Source organism: Girardinichthys multiradiatus, chromosome 15, assembly GCF_021462225.1.
Source record: "Girardinichthys multiradiatus isolate DD_20200921_A chromosome 15, DD_fGirMul_XY1, whole genome shotgun sequence".
Classification (NCBI taxonomy): Eukaryota; Metazoa; Chordata; class Actinopteri; order Cyprinodontiformes; family Goodeidae; genus Girardinichthys; species Girardinichthys multiradiatus.
Window position 1 is genome coordinate 34,516,954 of NC_061808.1, and position 20,899 is coordinate 34,537,852.

Consider the following 20,899-nt stretch of genomic DNA (forward strand, 5'->3'; position numbering starts at 1 on the left):
TTAACAATACTGACTGTCTGAGCTGTAACGAAGCAGAACAATGAAGCCAAAAGAGGATTTAGTAAACAATTAACTTCAGAGACATTTATGGACACAATAATATTTGCACTTATTTTTTAGTTCTGTTACAATGATGATTTCAACTTTAGATGCCCGTTAGCTTCATGATGAATTAGTTAACCGAGATTGTTCTGCTTTTCATCAGTTGTTTTGTTCTTTTAAACAATGGATCTTAACCTTTGGTACAGGTACCACTGGTGATGTTATGGGTGCCCTTATGAGTACTTAGAACCAAGTTTATTATTTGTAAAGTAAATTCAAACGAATTAACTGGAATATAGAGCTCATAAACACCAACAGTTATTAAAACTTCAATCTTTGCGTCATCAGAAACATCTTATAAGAAGTGATCGGAAAAAAACTGGAGAAATGCCGGTATGAGCTGAAGCTGATGACAGGGAACCAGGAACAAGCGTTAGCGGTACCACTTATTTCTGTGTTCCACAGAACCTGGACTTTGGAATGGCAATAAACCAAACCTTTTTCCAGTTCCCAGTTTAAAAACCACTTGAATTGCTAATTGGCATGTTCAGTGACCAGTGACTAATATTAGCAATAATAGTTTGTAACCATGTATTTCCAATCATTTAGTATTTTCAAACACTGTAGCAACTAAAGGAGGTTTGAAACTATCCTTTCTAATGTGGCTATTACTAACTTATATACTCAAGGCAGCCATATTGGACTTTAAGTTAATTGGGGAGAATTCTCAGTTTCTCCAGTCTGAAACTGGGACTTCACCAGGCCTTTTCTGCTCAGTTAATTGTAACATTTACCAAATTAAGCAGTGTCTTTGTATAAGAATGTTTTTCCCCTTTTCTTTATTTTATTAAATACCATAAACATTCTAAAGTCTAAGCTCTGTGTAACTGAAAATCTGTAGTAACAGCTGGAATCCCACTGCACCAGTGCATTAAGGGAGTTGTGTTGGAGGCATTTCAAACTAGGCTTTATAGTGTTGGCTTTGGGGAAAAGCCTCTTTAAATGTCTGCCGGGGTTACAGGAGGCCGGACATTAACTGAAGACTTTAGTTTGGTTGAAACGATTTCTAAAAACCCAAAAGGGAAAACAACAAGAAACCAAAAGAGTAATAAAAAGTTTGTTTTATTAGATCTAAACAACTAAATTGCTCCATAATCTGAGATCCAACACACCAGGTGGTTGTCTGGTTAAGAATCACAAAACTACAGTAAAATAGTAAACTTATCTTAACATATGATAAGTTGCTGGGTAAATGCATTTCTACATATCTACTGGCAGAAGCTTTGATGTTGAAAACATTTTGCACTCTTCTTTAATAAAGAAAAACAAATACAAGCTTTCATCCACATTTAAATAAATCATGAAAATGTGTTACCCAGCAACATAAAGTGATTTAATCTGATTCCAGGTCAGTATAATTGGAGGTGATTATGATTTACTTACTTTCATGTAAGCCTCATCGGTTTCCAATGTTGAACCAGTTCACATCCAAATCTTAATCAAACACTAAACTTCACTGCTGTAGCTTCTACAAATATGTAGTTATGCTGCTTTAGAGATTTTGAAAGCACTTGTGTTCGTCATCATGCTTTCTACCAAAGTCTGCAAGGCTTTAATTAGTCTGTATGGAACTGGCCTTCGAACTAGACAACAATGACTCTGGACGTTCACTTTAATGCAGGTGATCCAATTATTTATTCCTCAATATAATATTAAGAAGTAACAATAGACTTCAATCTGTGTTTAACCTTTTTTAAAGTTCTTTGGCCAAGTTAAACACGATACTTCACACCAGAAAGACTAAATAGAAGGTTTTTACACATCTCTGCTAGTTACTAAAGATGGCACTCCTCTGGAGAATGTTATTTTTCTATAAGTTTCTTGGCATCTGCCTTGATTATTTCTTAACCTTTGACGTCAATACAGATAGCCCTGTGAAAAAGCTTGAAACAAAGTTTTTTTTTTTTGTTGCTAGGAAAATTTTATTCCAGATCACGTTCCTTATCATTTATTACATAATTGATTTGGTTACATAACATGATTTGGTTCACATGAATGTGTGTATATTGTTTTTAAACAAACTGTATACAGTTTATCATTCTGCTCTGCGATTTATTACAGGTTGTAAAAGCAAATACTCACGATTGCAAAATTTCTAATATTTCTATTTTCAATGTTAAAACACTGATGGGCCATTGAAACACACAAGACCTTTCTGCTCCTGACTGTGTGACATTAAATCAGACTAAACCTTTCCTATTTTGGGTTAGTTGAGATTAACACAATTATTTCTATTTGCTAAATGCCCGAATAATGGCATTTAATTTTTGTTTCATCAGATTTAGAAGTTTACATAAACTAAGATTACTAAACAGTTAAGCAAACTGGGAAGGTAATGGCTTTGTAGGCTTCTGATAGGTTAATTCACAGCATTTGAGTGAAATGGGGACACACCTGTGAATGTATTTTAAGGCAACGTGTAGAACACTGTGCTTCCTTGTGTAGCATCATGGGAAAACTAAAGAAATCAGCCAAGATTACACAAAGAGAATTATGGACCTCCACAAGATACCTGAAAGTGATGGTGTCATTATCCAAAGTGAAACAAAGTCCTGTATCAATATGGACTGAAAAGCCACCCAGAGAGGAAGAAGCCATTACTTTAATAGCAAAAAAGAGTTTGTAAATGCACCCAGCGACAAATAACTTAATGTTTAGAGACGTGCTGTGGTCTGATGAATATAAAATTAAAGTGTTTGGCCATAATGACCCTCGTTACATTCAGAGGAAAGACCCTGAGAAAACCATCCTAACTGTGAAGTACAGGGATGGAGTCCTTATGTTGTGAAAACGTGTGTGTGTGAGCAAGGTGGCCTACAAACCTGAATCATTTTAACCAATTCTGTCAGGAGGAATGGGCCAAACTTAAGGCAAAATGGTGTGAGGATGCTGTGGAAGGATAACAAAAACATGTGACCCAACTTCTACTGTTTAAAGGCAATTTGCCCAAATATTAAAGGATATGTACGTCTGAATTTAACAGGGGGGGGGGACTTATTATTCTGGCACCTGGGCAAATAGAAGTAATTCTGGTAATCCTAACAGACCTAAAACAGAAAACAATCAGTTTAATTAAAAGTGGCTCAGAGTTCATCTGCTTAGCTGTCTTTCTCTCCTAGATGAAGCCTCTAAAAGGAGCTACATCCATTAATATTTACTTTTCCTTCCCATAGAAAGTACTCTTGGATCAGTGCTTCTGTGTTCTTTTTGTGTCTCTGCTCTGTTCTCTCAAACCACCAGTCACTTGAATGCTGCAAGTCATTGACTGGATGCAATCTGCTGGGTTTCCTTACATAGAAAAACTTTTAACCAATTTGAATAATAAACTGAATCTGACTGCACTGTTTGATTCTTAGGATTAATTGGAATGTATGAACCTGACTTGAAATCTATTTATTTGATTGAACTGACTTTGTAACGGGCCTTGAGACGACATGTGTCGTGAATTGGCGCTATATAAATAAAACTGGATTGAATGAAATATTTATTGTCAGACAGTTTAAAAAGGGTTGTGTGTCATTTTATTTAGTGTACGTCCAATAACATTTGGTTTAAACCGCTCAAATAGCATGCCAGCGTGTTTAACATCAGGGCCCGTATTCACAAAGATTCTCAGAGAGCTCCTATTTTAGCCTAAAAATTCATGCCAAGGACTCCTAGCTTGAGTGATTTTTTTTTTTTGCTGCTGAGAGTGACTCTGAGCGAGGAGACGAAAGAAATTCCTATCTTAGTGAGGAGGTGTGGTTGACCCCGTTGCTAAGTGTGACGTTGTCTTCTAAGAACTGTGATTGGTTGTTAAAAGAAACAAAAAACAAATGCACTCCTAGTAATGAATGGTGAGAAATTAACTGATGATAGAATTTAGACTGGATTCTGAAATGTATAAATCATGATGATGACGTAGCAAGATTAAATTAATTGTCACACAGCACCAAAATGTTTGAACCTTATTTACATGCTGATCATTATTTTGATTTGCTTATTATTATGTTTACTCACCATGCTGGTCGTTTTCATACTGCATCTATTTCATATTAATTTATTTCATATCATTAAAATTCAGCATTTTACTGTGATTGCCTTCTTGTATAATGAGGTTTAGTTTGGTAAAATCAACAAAACAAAACGGAGAAAAAAAGGTGGAGAAACCCAAACTGAACAGGATTAGAGCCTGCTGGTGGAGGAGAAGAGAGGAGTTTTGAAAGGTAGATTTGGTCCTGGGATCACGGTGGGAACAAACAGGCATTCCCAGCAGATCAATGCATCGTTCCCTCAGCTTTCACCAGTCTGGATTGTGAGCAGCTTTATTTATCCTTCCTAATATTATCTTACTAGTGGAGCACTTGTGCTGCCACTGGAACTATTTCATGTCCCCCTAGGGGGATGATAAGGTTGATCTTATCAATATCTGTATGATTGTTTTGGAAGTTTATGTGTTCATTTACTCGACTGTTTAGCGGATGGATCCCTGAGCGATAAGTAGCATTTTATTAATTCACTGTTGTCATCGTAGGAGAATATGTCTACTTTCTCTTTATCTTCCCACCATGTTCTCTGATTCAGACACTCTTAGGCTTACTAAAAGTCCTCCTCACTACTCTTAACATTTCCTCACATTAGGATCTCTCTTAAGGCCTAATATGCTTCGTGAATAACTTTTATCTTACATAGGAAAAATTCGAAGAAAAATCATAGAATTTTCTTAGAATGACATCACTAGGAGCTACTTTTAGTCTTGGGATTCTATATGAATACGAGCCCTGGCCTTTGGAAAAGGTTATTTTAATGGTTTTGATGGTATGTACAAAATTAGGCAAAACTGCTTTTGAAACACAAGCCCCATGTGTGGAGTGAAGTCAAGAACATACTTTTAATTATGGCTTTAGCAGAACAGTGTCACTGCTTTTAATTACATTTCTAGATAAGTATGGTATATTCAAGTTTTTTTAAGTTTAATATGTTCAAAGTTTTATTTTTTCTGGGTGATATTGATCGATGTGTTTATCATTGCGTTTCTGTGTTTTTCAGCCTGTGTATTTATGTAGGAAATGTTTAAACATGATGTGAATATTTAGGTCAGCTGTGACCTGAGTGCAGAGGTCTCCTGCTATCAGTCAGAGGAATGCTTGGCACCTTGTCTATGCTGTCAACACAATAACACTGTCTGCCCCCTGACATCCTGTCTGCAGCTGCTTACTGAGCTCTTTTCAACACCACAGGCTGTAGTGATTGAAGTGCCCAATTATTAATAACACAGCTGGATTGCCAGCCCAAAACAGCTCTAAACCCAACGCATTTCTCTACTCGATGTTACAAGGAGAGCCTGATTTGGTAATGCAGACTTTAGAGATAAGTGAGTTATGCAACATTTTCTATTAGCTTTGAGCTAGTAGAATAGAGCTTACAATGGTACATGCTGAATAAGGACAGTCTTACTCTATAAGCAAAGAATATTCCTCCTATGTGATATAAACGCCATAAAGAAGCTGAGCTCACAGTCCAGAATAGTGCAGAGTACTAGTGTGCCTAAATCTCATCTGTCTGTAGTTATTCAGCTGCTTTCATTTGACAAATGTGTGATGTGTGTGGGTATTTAAATATTACATGCCCAAAATATATTTTTTTCTATTTCACTAACATGTTTCACAACAAGCAGGGAGAACATGGCTGGCATGTTGCCTCCTCTTCAGCCCAAATGTAGAAGAAGACATTTTACAACTTATCCATCAACCTTCTACTGCTTCTTCATCTTCTTCTCCACTGTTTTTGTGAACTTCTGGATATCCTCTGCCATCAGCTGTGGCTCTTCCATGGCAGCGAAATGGCCTCCACGCTGCATGGGAGAAAAGCTGATGAGGTTGTGGTATTTCTGTTTGACCCACAGCTTGGGCGTGTGCATCAGCTCATTGGGGAAGCAGGCAAAGCCAGTGGGAACGTAGACTGGTATCCTGGGAATAGAAGGTGATCATAGGAGTCTGAACATTAAACATTTCAAGATTTTCTGATTCTGAATCACTTATTGGATTTCTTTGACATCAGTTTCAGGGAGGAAAGCAGTGGTCTTTTGAAACTTTAGTTATAAAATTAAAAAGCATAAAAAATAATAAAAATAAAAATAACTGAAAAACGTATAGAGTACCCTCTAAAAAAAGGCTATGATTGGATAATATCTAGGATGGGTTATCACTCACTTAGCATGGGGCGCATCCAAACCTTTGCCAACGTTTTCCTTATAGAACCGCATTGAAGGAATGATGCAGCCGGAAGTCCAGTAGATCATGACGTTGGTGAGCAGATCGTCCAGAGAGAACTTCCTGTAAGGCATGGATCATGACTTTAATCAGATAACAGCATGCAACCTAGGGCTGTAATGGTGCACAGAAATCACGGTTCGGTACGCTTTCAGTATGTTTGATTCAATAAAATAAGAATATATGTTTTTTTTCTTTTTACTTTGGTCAGCAGTAAACAAAAGGCCTGTTTCAATTTCTGAAATTAATTTGATGTTACTATGTTCTAAAGCTTAAAGTGGAAAGTATAGAGCTGACTGGTTGGAATTTTTCCAGTGAATAAAGTTGTTTTCACAGGCATTGAAAATGCTCAATTTCTGAAAAAGGTGTGCCCATATTTGAGAATAAAACATATTTAATTTAATTTATTATGATATTTGGACAACCTAGTGTCCCAGCTGTGCCTGAATGCAACATGGGAGCTATTGGGAAAATCCCCCCTTATCAACAGAGATTCCTCTGACTTGCATTTTATAAGATGAACAGAGTCTGGGCTGATTGGATGCTTCTCAGTATCTGAGATGTTTACATTCAGCTTGAAGTTGTTTCAGGCAAGTGCAGAGAGAGCTACTGTACCTTATTACTGTTGGAGGCTCTACACTGACATGAAGTTCTGGTTCGGTCTGCCTTTCTTTCTCCTCTGTGGCTGCATGAGAAACCTTAATGTTCCCACATAGCTGGGAGTCCTCTCTGTTTTGTTTAGGTGTCACTTTTGAACTTCGCACTACAGAACGCTGCACCACACACTTAGTTCCACACAAACATTCAGGTATTAAACAATGCTGTATTTATCGGTACACATGCGTACAGAACCAACATGGCTGTACCAGATATTTTTGTTACAAATGCATGTGCCGTTACATTCCTAATACAGCCTGAGTAAAACATCTCCCTCTAGCACCTATTCCTAACCTTGTTAGTCCTCCATCTTCCAGGTTCCTGAAGTCATGATCTGTCCATGTAGAAAACTTCTCCAGGATGTAGGCAGCCAGACCAACAGGGGAGTCATTCAGCCCACGACCTGACGGGTCAAAAACGTAAACACAACTACCATTTAAAATCTAAAGTAACATAAAAGCAAAGAAGTAAAATATATTTCTTTAAATCTGTGATGTATAAAAACAGCACACTTTAGGAACATTTCGCATATTTAATTTAGAGGATACTAAATAAGGTATAGGAAAATGCACTGAATTATGTGATGCTGCTGAGAACCATTTCCTGTCAGTTCTTACCCGCTGTGTCCGGTTTAGTTGCCTGGATGTGCATATAGCCGGACTCTTTGATGGATTCCACCACCAGTTTCTCCATGCAAGGATAGAGTCGCTCAACATCCATTTCAGTGAATCCAAAAAGCTTTGGGAAGCGGCGGCCGAGCATGATTGACAAAACCATGAGCAACCCCGGCTTGGAGGGCGGTGCAAAGTTTACATGCAAACCTTTAACAGTTCTGGGGTGAGAGAAAAAATGAGAAGTTGAATAGTTGTGTAAACTGTAGTTAAATCGCACTTATTAATTTGGGGATGTTAATTCATACTTGGGCTCCAGCTGAGCCATGTTTGTGGTGACCAGCCAGCCCCAGTCTCCCCCATGGGCGTAGAACTGCTGGAAGCCCAGACGTTTCATCAGCTTGTGGAAGATGCGTGCAGCACAAACTGAATCAAAACCTGTCCAGAAAACTTTACAGTTATTTCAAACTCTACTGAGAACTTCTGAAAACTGGTGCCCTTCACTACTAAAGCACCACTTAGGGCTATTACTTTCTTCCATAAGACCATATCTACCGAATCTTTGGGCTATTTTTGACTCAGCCATGTCCATGGAGTTAACAGAAAACTGCTTTTTACATCTACAAAATAGCAATATATATTACGAATTGGAGACGATTATTCACACTTTCATATCTTCACGCTTTGACCTCTGTAACAGTCTTCTTACTTGTTTAAATAAGAAGGAGATTGATCACCACCAGGTGGGTCAGAACTCTCCTACAGGGGTTTTAACTGGAGCTCAAAACCAGCACATGTGATGCTGGTTTTGGCCTCCCGTCAATGGCTTCCAATGAATTTCAGAATTCACTTTAAAACTCTGATGCTGACCTTTGGAACCTTGCATGATCAAGCCCCTCCTCAGATCTCTGACCTGTGACAGCTTTACGCTCATTTAATAATTTATTTTAGTTTTCCCATTCCCACTCACAATCTCATCAAGAACAGACAGCAGAAACCATTGGTGTGATGAAATCTGGCACAAAGGCACATGATGTTCCATTTCTTTCACTGACTCTGATTTGGACGTGTAAAAAGTCAGCCTAAAATTTTAGCAGATGAAGAAATGAAGAAAAAAAAAAATCTAGCAAAGACTCAGACAAAAAAAAACCCTAGGAGGTGTGTCACCCTTCAGGTGATCATCTCTATGTAGTTTTCTTTGTCTTTTGGGTGTTACATTTTTTTGGAAGAAAGAGGTAAATTTTCTGCCCAAAAGAAAAAATACCTTTAAAAAAGCCAGAAGAACCTTTTTAAACCACTTTAACAGGGTGAATTAAGATTAGGGTCCTTGGAAACAGAGTATATGTAAATAAGGAATTACTTGTTAGTTGTGCAAAACCTTGTAAACACCTGAACCTAAAATAAATGACTGAAAGACCATTTAGGTACTGTGTGTAAACTCTAATTTACTGTTCGTTACTTGTTTGTTGTAAGCTACACTGTTGCAAAGTCATTTCCTTTCATTGCACATAGCTTACTTAAACAGGCTCCATGCAGAGCAGGAGTATAAAACAGTAAACAACATGGAAAGTCAGTCTAATTTTTCTCTTTATCGCTGATAAAATACAACCTTAATAGCACAGGTCCTAAAGCAGGAAACACACAGTAGGATTACTGCTCATCTACAGGCTGTAGTATCTGGTCTACTGCTCAAACTCCCACCATACGTTTAGCTCTCTGATACCGATTAAGAGTCAACATTTGGCATCAGTCTTCTCCAAACTGACCTTTCTTCCGTGGTGCTTCAGAGAAGCCGTAGCCTGGAATGGAGGGACACACCACCTCAAACACAAGGTCGCCTTGATCTGAAGGCTCTGTTAACAGGGGGATCAACCCATAGAACTCATAGAATGAGCCGGGCCACCCATGGACCATTATGAGGGGAATAGCACATGTCCCCTCTGGCACGCTCTTGGGCTTCACGTGTACGTAGTGGACATCAATGCCTAAACAGAAGTTCACTGAGTTCAAATAAGTCAAAGATACCTCTGTAGCTTCTTTGTGAACATGTCAGTTGTGCAGGCTCACCTTCAATGTTGGTTTTAAAATGTGGGTACTGGTTAAGTTTGTCCACTTGTTTCTTCCAGTCAAAGTGATTTCTCCAGTAAGCCACCACCTTCTGAAGGTAGTGGGAGTTGAAGCCATAGTTAAACTGGCTGTCCTCCAGTGAGGACACAGGACGGGTTTGGTCTATCCTCCTGTAAAGGTCCTGACCGAAAACAGGAAAAACAAAAGGAGGTAAGGGAGGATGAAGAGCCTGAGAAAATACGGTGGAATCCCAGGTGTGTTAGCTAACCTCCTGTTCTTCATCACTGGTGGTTACTTTAAAGGAGCGGATGGTGATGTCTTCCTCAGCATCAGGGGGCGCTCCAGGTCCCCACCAGCCATTCTCTGTCTCCAGAACCTGCTTCCTGCTCCTCTGAACTAAAAAGAAAATCAATCCTCCAATCACCACGGCAACCAGCACTGCTGTGAACATGATGCGTCTGTGTAGAGACATCAAATATAAACTGGATCAGACATTTAGTCCTAAATAAACCATTTATTTATCATTAAATGGAGTGACACAATTATATACAAAAATAGAACTTAATAATCTAAAAACATAGCATGCACAAGAAAAGCATAGACAGCAACAGTATCAGCTAGAAGTGGAAAGTAACTCAGATCTGTCTTGGCATAGGCTGTCTCTAACACACTTGCAGTCAGTATTTATATGAACCAATTTAATTAATTAATTTTTTTAAGAGAAAAAACAAGCAAATCTAAACACCTCTACCAGCCTGCTTCTGGGAATGTGGCTGTTTCTGGTATCAAAATATACCCAGATTTTAAAACATTATAGCTTCACAACTAGCTTACTTACTTACTACTTACTGGGATTAAAAGGGATTGGGCCAAAGCATGCTAAAATTCCTACAGCTGTGTGGAGATACTACACTGTGACTACAAGACAGGTTTTGTTGTTTGAAAATATTTATGTCAAGAAAATCCCAGATAGGTTTGCATGGAAACTGAGAGAGCAGCTTCATATCACTTTTATTAAGGCAACACTGTCTTAAAGCTACAGTTGGAAAGCTGTGAGCAGTATGAGCAGTGTGAAGGAGTAGCCTTTTTCCTATCAGTTTGCCTTAGACTTTCATACACCTGATCCACTCCTGGACAGAGGATAGTTTGAACTTTGAACTGCCTTGTAAAAATTTGCAAACTGATAATAGTGTGTGCAACTAATAGAACTCCATTTTTTGAAGCAGTTCCCCAACACTAAAACATTTGCAACATTTTACAGTTTTCCATTTAAAATACAAATATATATGACACCTTTGTTAAATATAACACATACAGGGGTTGGACAATGAAACTGAAACACCTGGTTTTAGACCACAATAATTTATTAGTATGGTGTAGGGCCTCCTTTTGCAGCCAATACAGCATCAATTCGTCTTGGGAATGACATATACAGGTCCTGCACAGTGGTCAGAGTGATTTTAAGCCATTCTTCTTGCAGGATAGTGGCCAGGTCAATACGTGATACTGGTGGAGGAAAACGTTTCCTGACTCGCTCCTCCAAAACACCCCAAAGTGGCTCAATAATATTTAGATCTGGTGACTGTGCAGGCCATGGGAGATGTTCAACTTCACTTTCATGTTCATCAAACCAATCTTTCACCAGTCTTGCTGTGTGTATTGGTGCATTGTCATCCTGATACACGGCACCGCCTTCAGGATACAATGTTTGAACCATTGGATGCACATGGTCCTCAAGAATGGTTCGGTAGTCCTTGGCAGTGACGCGCCCATCTAGCACAAGTATTGGGCCAAGGGAATGCCATGATATGGCAGCCCAAACCATCACTGATCCACCCCCATGCTTCACTCTGGGCATGCAACAGTCTGGGTGGTACGCTTCTTTGGGGCTTCTCCACACCGTAACTCTCCCGGATGTGGGGAAAACAGTAAAGGTGGACTCATCAGAGAACAATACATGTTTCACATTGTCCACAGCCCAAGATTTGCACTTCTTGCACCATTGAAACCGACGTTTGGCATTGGCATGAGTGACCAAAGGTTTGGCTATAGCAGCCCGGCCGTGTATATTGACCCTGTGGAGCTCCCGACGGACAGTTCTGGTGGAAACAGGAGAGTTGAGGTGCACATTTAATTCTGCCGTGATTTGGGCAGCCGTGGTTTTATGTTTTTTGGATACAATCCGGGTTAGCACCTGAACATCCCTTTCAGACAGCTTCCTCTTGCGTCCACAGTTAATCCTGTTGGATGTGGTTCGTCCTTCTTGGTGGTATGCTGACATTACCATGGATACCGTGGCTCTTGATACATCACAAAGACTTGCTGTCTTGGTCACAGATGCGCCAGCAAGACGTGCACCAACAATTTGTCTTCTTTTGATCTCTGGTATGTCACCCATAATGTTGTATGCATTTCAATATTTTCAGCAAAACTGTGCTCTTACCCTGCTAATTGAACCTTCACACTCTGCTCTTACTGGTGCAATGTGCAATCAATGAAGACTGGCTACCAGGCTGGTCCAATTTAGCCATGAAACCTCCCACACTAAATGACAGGTGTTTCAGTTTCATTGTCCAACGCCTGTAGCAAAAGAATGATACCAGTTGATTCCAGCAATTTTTCATGGAACATCGACCGCATTTATTTGGGACCAAAATTTCTCAAGTAGTTTCCAGTTCTGTTCCAGCTGGCACAGTTGGCTAGTACATGGCCGCCATGTTGGGAATTTTGGGGGGACACATACATGCCGGCACCTACAATTTGCACTTAAAGGTGCAAGGTAAGCTCTAAAGAAAGGCCACCTAAAGGTGCAAATTTGTTAGAAATTGCACCTTTAGGTGAAATATTTGTGCACATACTTCTATACAAACTCTCACCCACCTACCCGTAGACACATACACCCACATACCCATACACAAATAATCCAAATAGTTGAAGGTCATACAGCTTACTATTACACCAATGTGGCCAGACTACGTTGATGCTGGATGCAGTCTTGATTTAATGAAGTCAATCCCACGATTATGATTCCGTCTCCAGAAATACTTTCTTTAGAGCATACCTGCCCTGTGGGAAACCAGCTTGTCTATATAAAATGCTTGAAATGCAGCAACACGACGCTTAAAAAATGTGTTTCTTCCATTTTGTCAGACCTCTCTCTAAAGAAACTATGCTCTGGAATAACCTACTCATTGCTTGCCATAAACATGTCTTAATTAAAGAAATATCTTTATAGGAAATACCTGCAGGTTTTGCATTAGCTTAAGATTTGTAGTTAAATACTTGATGTTTCTGTTCCTTCCTTGCTAAATGAATGTGTGTTTAATTTTATGTGGTTTTGAAAGTCTAACTTTCACTTGACTAGTTTTATACTACTGTAACAATGTGGAGGTCTGAGAAAAGGATTCGAATACTTCTGGCTGAGCTTGACTCAGTATAACTGGATAAGCCCATTAGTCTGTGGTGTGATCCAAAGCTGGACCACAATCCTTAACTGGCTCCAAAAAGTGGTAAGCTGGGTGCACTGAAACAACGGTGTCACTGTTGTTGTGTGACCAGCTGAGAGAAATTACAGAGCCTCAGAGATGCAAGACAAACTGTTCTCTGCACAAACATGGACACCAACACCCCGATAAATGTCTGTTTCTATGAAGACCTAAAAGTTGTGCAGTGAACCAGCGGGGCAGACAAATCAAACTGATAAACACCGAGAGAAAATCCTGCAGCCCTTGACCTGATGTAGCTCTCTGTTATCGCTGTGACGCAGTTTGGCAGCCTGTCTGGGGTCTGCATGACATACATGGCTGCCCACCAACACTACTTTATTAAAATGTGTTAAAGTTCAGTCTGGCTTCATACTGCAACAAAACAACAGATCACTTATCTGCTTCCATTTAGTTAGTCCGTGTAAATTAAGGGTAGAACCCGTACAAGTTACTGTTGAAATAAATACGTATGGAGTCCAGCTGTTTCTTCTAAGAACATTTCATTAATGTTTCTCCAGCTGCGCGCAGCAAACCCAAAACTGTCAACTTAATAAAGCGAGTCTCACAGCTACGTGCCGAACATAATACAGAGAAAGCTGCTTTAAAGGTGTATTAAGTTGCAATAGACTTCTCAGGTTGGGTGGTTTTTACCTGAAGTCCCACAGATCCACGGGAGGAAAGTCCACAGACACAGTGGACAGACGGTGTCGCTGCGCTGCTCTGGTGGCTGCTTTCCTTTCGTCTCACAGTTCTTCCTTAGACCATATCATCCAGGAGGAGAGCAGCCATGTTGTCATGAAAGATCGTTTATATCGAGCTGAGCACCAACGAGGAGAGAAAAAAACGCCAGAGCTAGTTTTTCCTCCTGTCAAAATGAGCTTGGAAAAGAGGATGGTGGGACATGTAGTGTTTGGGAAAGGCAGGAGAAATAAAACATTGACCTGTGGTACAGGTACCCCTGGTGGTGCTTGGGCTATCTACCGGGCTATAAAAAGTGTCTGGTATCAACTATTTGCAGGCTGCAGATAAGTTGTTCATGCACATTAATCATAAACCTCTCATAGGAGAGCAGCGGAGGACATTTTAAGAACTTCTTGCACAAAGTGAAGAGGACAACAGTGGATCAGCAACAAGTAGTTAGTTAATGTACTGTGTTCCATTTACCTCCGAAGTCAGAAATTGGAATGCCATTTTGCATATTGCCGCATTATTAATAACTTTCTTTGGTAAAGTCAGTGACATGGCCTGCAAAGAGTCCAGATCTCAGTCCAACTGCAGAGTTATGGTGGTAGACAATTTATGGCAAGGCTCAGTCCTTCAAAGCGGATATGTCTGCTGCCACATCAGAATGTTGCTACCTGACAGATGAAGAAATGTTTTTCCATTAGTGAAGTCTATATCTTCAAACTGTCCTACAAGCCAGAGGTGCAGCAAACTATAAACTGGGAGGTTTTTTTTTCCTTCCTGATTATGGATGAGACAATTACCTGAATCAGTGTATAATAAGGTTTTAAACAGCTACACTTTCCAAACCACCATGACTTATACCATTCCTAGGGTCTCAAGCCTTTTAATGACAATCCCCCCCCCTGAAAATATTTGCAGACAACCCTGGTGTGAAAACTAAAGCACCACAGGTCATTCTTGCTTGTGTTACTACATGAAGTGCAGAGCAACAATAAGGTATACTATTCTATAAACTTAAGAGGGTGTTTATTCTACATTTTCCAAAGTATCAAAAATCTCAATTATATATTGTAAATAATTATAAGTAGAACAATTGGTTGGGTTATGTGTAGTCACAAAGTTAAATAACTGAACATCCTCCAGGACAGTTGATTGCATATGTTGTCACCCAGGTTGTGGTTTCTCATTCTCACCAAGGCAGCAGCTTCAGGAAGCAACAGTAGTACCATTAGGAAAAACTACAGCAGATGTTGATTGTACCAGAGGAAATAAACATTTATTGAAACTATTCTGCCAGTTGAAGATGTGGAGGTTTCTCTGTAAAAACTGGAGTGTTCCTCACTTGCTGAAGAAACTGAGGGTTCATTTATGAGGCACAAGTCCATAAGGACAAAGCAAAATAAAATGAAATGCAGCATTGAAATTCAATATGAGACATTGACAAAAATGTCTTCGTCTATTTCTGTGCCTTGCTGAAAATAGAAAACAAATTCAGACCCCTCTAAAGTATGTAATATATTTTCTCCATCTTTACAGTTCCTTAACCATCTCAACAGTCTACACTGGACTTATGCTTCATTAATACCATCAGATGTGTGTTTAGAAGATCCGAAAACAAAAACCTATGATCACTCCTCAAAGAATAAAATATATACAGTAAATATCAATTCCACAGCTCTGACAATAATCCATCAATGTAGCCAATCAGATTATTTCCTCTAAATCCCTTCTTAGCTACCGATGTCTCTCAGACTCCTCATCCCACTGATGGTTCTGTGCCTTAAACAACCACCAAGTCCTCTGAACTCAGTCCCGGCGCTCCAAAGGCGAAGTGCTATCTGGGGGTGTTAGTCCGTTTCCATGGCGCCGCTGTGGGTCTCCTTGGACACCATGAGTCTCATCAGTTTTCCATGGAGCTTCTCAATCTTCTTTACATCCTGAGCCTGATCTGTCTTGTACTGTAGACACTGTAAAGACAGACAAACATGGGACATGAGGCCAATGACAGCCATCAGGTTGGCAGGAACCTTAAATAGTACAGATCTAAAGGTATGATCCTAGTACTATAAAAAGGTTCACTTGCCAGGTTTCAAATTCCTGTGAAAAGCAAGCCATTCTAGATACCTTAAACCTTTTATCTTGTGACTTGGAAATGACAAAAGTCAAACTTGGACTAAATAAAGAATGAGGTCCTGAATCTTTACAATTTGATCCCACACACTGCTACACCATTTTAAACTTTCACATATGCTGGATACCCCGCTCAGATCCAGCATCGCAAACGGCCCATGCCAACTTCGACCATATGGTTAATATACATGTATCAAAAGGTTTTATTGTGTAATATATTTCAGTTTGGTTGTTTAATATTTAACCAAACAACTTTCGATCTGTCAAGTATTGTCCTAAGAATACCAGCCCAATATGGCGGTAGTATTAGAACAATAGATGAAAGAGTGATTCGAGCACTGGCATTCTCAAAACAGCAAACTCTGCACACATATGGAATAAATTCACCATAACCTCTCTTCAAATGATAAGAATTTATAAAAAACAATTTAACTCCAAGTCAAAATATTTCAATTAAACAGTTTTCTACGCTAGAAACAAACTAAAAACTATAATAAGGAAACTAAAGAACTATATAAAAATAAAAGGGAAAAGGGAACCAATAATAAAATGATGCAATGATATGACAGTTCAGTGCGGATATTTATGTTTATGAACCAAGGTTTATTTTGTGGAATTTGGAAATAAGGTCAGATGTGTCTAAAAACTAATCAAGAACAATTGATATGTGTTCAAACAGCCAATCACACTGAAAATCAGAAGGGTAAGTAAAACATTATTTTAGTAGAATTATATTTTAAAGAATGATTTACTGAGTTAGAAATCACCATTTTGACAATTGATTTTCAATGTTTTAATTAGCCGCCATTATTTTAGTAAAATAATATTAAAGGATATATTATTTGCCGAATAATAAACCAATAAACCTTTGGACAATTGACTTTAATGTTATTTTAACTAGCCATCACATAGAGTAATGGACTACTGAAATGGCAGGGAGGAAAGTTTGTGGAGTTTCACAAGATGGCAACGAGCCGGATATAAATATTTGACCTGGCGCTGGCAATAATAGTTAACGGTCTTGGTGAACAAAGGAAAATAGTTTATTTAGCAACCATTTTAGTGCTTGGTATACCATTAATAGAAATATTAAGGTGTACATGAGCCCCAGCAACGCTTTATGGCCAAACTGAGATTAAACCACTCATTCAAATAAAGTTTGTCAAAACTTTAAAACACACCTAAAGGCTTAATAGCCGTTAGCACTAGTTCAGCAGGTAGCCTGCTTGCACTCAAATATTTTAACTTTTAGAACCACAAACAAAAGCAAACACCATGGAATATGCAATATTTTGGTTATTTTACCCTAAACTAATTTTCTTATGCGAACCATTCTGATGAACAAGAGTAAAGAAGGTCCAAATGGCTCAGGTTGTGAGGCAAAGGCAGCCCAGTCTGGCAGCTTAGTTGTGTGGCGGACTGCGAAAGAAGAAGCCGTGATGGCTGCTCTTAATAGCAGCTGGGAGAGGGAAAGCTTCTGCTTGGCCTGTATGCTTGACTTTGTTTGGTTTGGTGTGGAAGCAAACTGGGCCAACTGAAGCTGTGGATTTTCTCACTTTTACTGATCCCTGGACCGGACCAGGAGTGTGAGTGCGCCCTTAAACCAAAATCTGAAGTCAGTGTTTCTGCAGAATATAACTGCCACAGTCCTAACTAAACGGGTTTAATAGGTACCCTATAGTTATATGTCAATACTGCACATTTAAATTGTCAACAATTCAATTTGACCCCTTCTCTCATTATTGTGAGAGTACCAAAAATATTCTAAATGGAATAGGGTGTTTTGGTTTTTTTTGTAAATATGAGCGAATGGCTACAACTTTGATTCTGGTGTTTGCTAACTTGAGCTTGATGCATTTACAGATAAACAGGCATTTTACATGTCATGATTTCATGACTGTTTTTTCAATTAACTGATTAATGAGCAGATAGCAAAAGGTGCTTAATTGGAGATTTTTTTTTTTTAAGATTTTGAACCAGGTGAAGCTACAACTATATCACTTGAGTTCTGGATAGAGAACATTTACATGGTTTTTCATCTTAAATGCAAAATATATACATTTCTTGAATAGTTTTGACTTAATTACTGCTTCGAGTGGGTTGTTCTCTCAGTATATGGCATGTTTTAGAGCCTGTATGCTCCAGTTAACAATTACTTGATTACTAAATTAGTTGACGATTACTTCAATAATCGACTAATCACTCCTAACCCGATTAATTGTTTCAGCCCTAGTTCTGATAGTGACGTGGAAAACAATCCATATTTTTCTGGCTGCCTGAAAGCAGTCTCTTGAGACAATCTATGGAAGAAACAACTTATGTTTGTTGTGAGCATCTCCCAATATCTGTGCTTATTCCTTTGATGGGAATACAAATAAAATCAAGTGGGGTAATGAGTGAGGTAATAATATATTACAGCAAAAAATTTATTTGTAAAAACATAAGGCTGTATCGGTAAAAATGAGGCTGTGAAAAAGTATTTGTTTCCAGACTCTCGTTCCTCTGTCCTTTTCTGTTCTGTCACGCTTAAATGTTTTCACAGATGGCCAGGTTAGTTTGGCTTTTTTCCCTTACTAAGTGAAATGATCATTTGAAAACTGCGGTTTGCATTTGAAAATTAAAAATAGAGTTTGATTGTCTAAAGCATGCAAGTGTTACAAAAAAACAACAACAATATTAATATGTTAGGGGGCGCCATGTCCACAACATTGTACATTTAAGTGTAGATTTTGAAATTGACTGTTATAAGGTACAAGTATTTACCGGTTTGATTATCGGACATTTAATGGTTAATATAAGGTAAACATTCATAGGTCTGAAGACATACATTTTTCAATCTAACGTTTCTGTCTCATGCAGAAAAACATTTCAAACAGGTTGAAATTCTGACGTACAATTTAAACTCTAAAATCATTACCTGATAAGGTTTTGCATTCAGTGTGTGTTGTCATGGTGATCCGGTCCGTTTCAGACAGATCCACCTTTATGATATTAAATATTCTCACTGTCAGCAGAACATAGCAGGAATAGCCGTTAATCTTGCTTCGTGGTGCAGCCTGGGTTAAATGACCAGGAGGTGTTCAAGCATTTTGTTTATTTTCTGCTTTCTTCTCACAAATAAACACCAAACATTTCTGTAGAACTGTTAATAATTAGCAGTTTCTGTCCACACATCAATTTCACAGTTGGAGATTAAGGCGAGCAAATCAAAGGCAAAATGTTATCTTGTTTTTCTCTCAAGAGAAGTGATGATGCAAAAAAATCAATCCAACTGATCAGCAGAATGAAATCAATCCAGCTACTTCTGTCCAGGCCATAGTTTTTCAGCCTGTATATTCGCCTACATCAAGCTCACACTGAGAATCTAGAGCATCTGTATAAAAGGTTTAAACCCTGTGGAAGTCAGCGTCAAATTCAGCAAGTGAATAAAGAGAAATTATTTTTGTTTTTAATAAGGAAGTGTTTCACAAATGCTAAACATATCCTTATAAAAATTTTACTTTAAACCTAAACTGGATTATTCAACGCCGATCAAACACTCGTCAAAACGCAGCTCAGTTTGTAAAAGTATCTTTCCATTTGTAAAAACACAAAAGGGGACAATTTCAGTGTTTTATTGCAGATATACCAAAAAAATGTAATCGACGACGAACTGTCGAACCTGTTATCTTTATAGGGTCAGCTAGTTTTATGAAACTCAGTCCTGGTTCCTTAAAAGCTGTGAAATAGTCGGAGAAAATGAAGCTGTAAATCAGATGCTAACTTCACTGTGGTCGGGTTTAATCAGTCAGCAGTGCTGAAATGAATGCCTGAATTTCCACATCTCCCACGACGGACAGCTAGTTCTGGCTGTTACTCACCACAGCGTTGTCTGTGACTTTGATGCAGAGGTTACCGTCGCAGTGTCTGTACTTCAGCACCACCCTGACCTGCAAACACCAGCACAGCTAAACGTTTAAACAAGAAAGTCAGCAGTCAGCATGAACACGTCGCTAGCTAACCAGCATGCTAACCCGTCCAGCTGATTTAAAGAAAACGCTTAAGTGTTTACCTTCATTGGATCCACCAGGTACAGCTTCTCTGCTGCCCGAGCGAACTCCTCCCAAGTCTGATAATAAGGCATTATTTTCACTCCGTGAAGCTCCTACAGCACAAAAATGCTCTGTTTGAATCCAAAAAAAAAAAACTCGCTGAGTTCGGAGCAACACATCAGCAGCAACATGAGGGCAGCCAATCACAGCGAAGAGAAGCGGAGGCACAAACTCTGCCAGCGGCACCATTTCAAAATAAAATTCCTCTACTCAAAAACTCTCTCGTTACGTGCAAATGTATTATTTACACAATACAAAGACTGTTTCAGAAAACTTCAATAAAAACCGTTTTTTATTATTATAATCTCACACAACAATCCGGATAAACTTAAGCAAACGGCTTCCTGCATATGTAATCTTTTTTATTGAGGCTTTTGTTTTTAAGGAATTAAAATCAAAGAACCCGGAAGAGATTTCGTCATAGTTTGCGTATATTACACATTTTGCTCTCTAGTGGTGGAATTTAAGACATGTTATTTATTTATTTATTTATTTATTAATATCTTGATTTATTTACTTACTGATTCTCTTAAGTTTACTGTTTTCCCTTTAAAAAAAAGCTGCAACCTCGTTAATAGAATAAGATGCAATGCTATAATATATAGTAAATGTTTTTCACTTCAACGCAGTAAAAAAACAATTATAGGTGTTCAACATTCAAAATCACGCTGTGATGAATTGTTGTAAAAACATATGTTAGATTTTTTTTGTTTGGTTAGTGATGGTTGCTTATAAAAACGTATGCAGCCATTATGGCTTTGCATCAGAATATTGCAGCCGAAAAAAACTGAGTCCTGATGTAGTGCCAACATTGAAGC

General features: G+C 38.6%; 2 protein-coding genes across 2 annotated transcripts; both read right to left on the reverse strand.

Moving 5' to 3' along the window:
• Nucleotides 1-4,946: 4,946 nt before the first annotated feature.
• ephx1 (epoxide hydrolase 1, microsomal (xenobiotic)) lies at nt 4,947-14,087 on the reverse strand. The gene is made up of 9 exons (XM_047387098.1): nt 13,825-14,087; nt 9,957-10,146; nt 9,689-9,869; nt 9,388-9,606; nt 7,930-8,059; nt 7,628-7,842; nt 7,305-7,413; nt 6,294-6,416; nt 4,947-6,050 (listed from the first exon to the last, which is right to left on the reverse strand). The coding sequence occupies exons 2-9, from the start codon at nt 10,137-10,139 to the stop codon at nt 5,837-5,839; spliced, it is 1,374 nt and encodes a 457-aa protein (XP_047243054.1). The 5' UTR covers nt 10,140-10,146; nt 13,825-14,087; the 3' UTR covers nt 4,947-5,836.
• Nucleotides 14,088-15,110: 1,023 nt separating this feature from the next.
• srp9 (signal recognition particle 9) lies at nt 15,111-20,226 on the reverse strand. Its single transcript, XM_047387239.1, has 3 exons — nt 20,042-20,226; nt 19,851-19,919; nt 15,111-15,827 (listed from the first exon to the last, which is right to left on the reverse strand). The coding sequence occupies exons 1-3, from the start codon at nt 20,111-20,113 to the stop codon at nt 15,708-15,710; spliced, it is 261 nt and encodes an 86-aa protein (XP_047243195.1). The 5' UTR covers nt 20,114-20,226; the 3' UTR covers nt 15,111-15,707.
• Nucleotides 20,227-20,899: the final 673 nt, after the last annotated feature.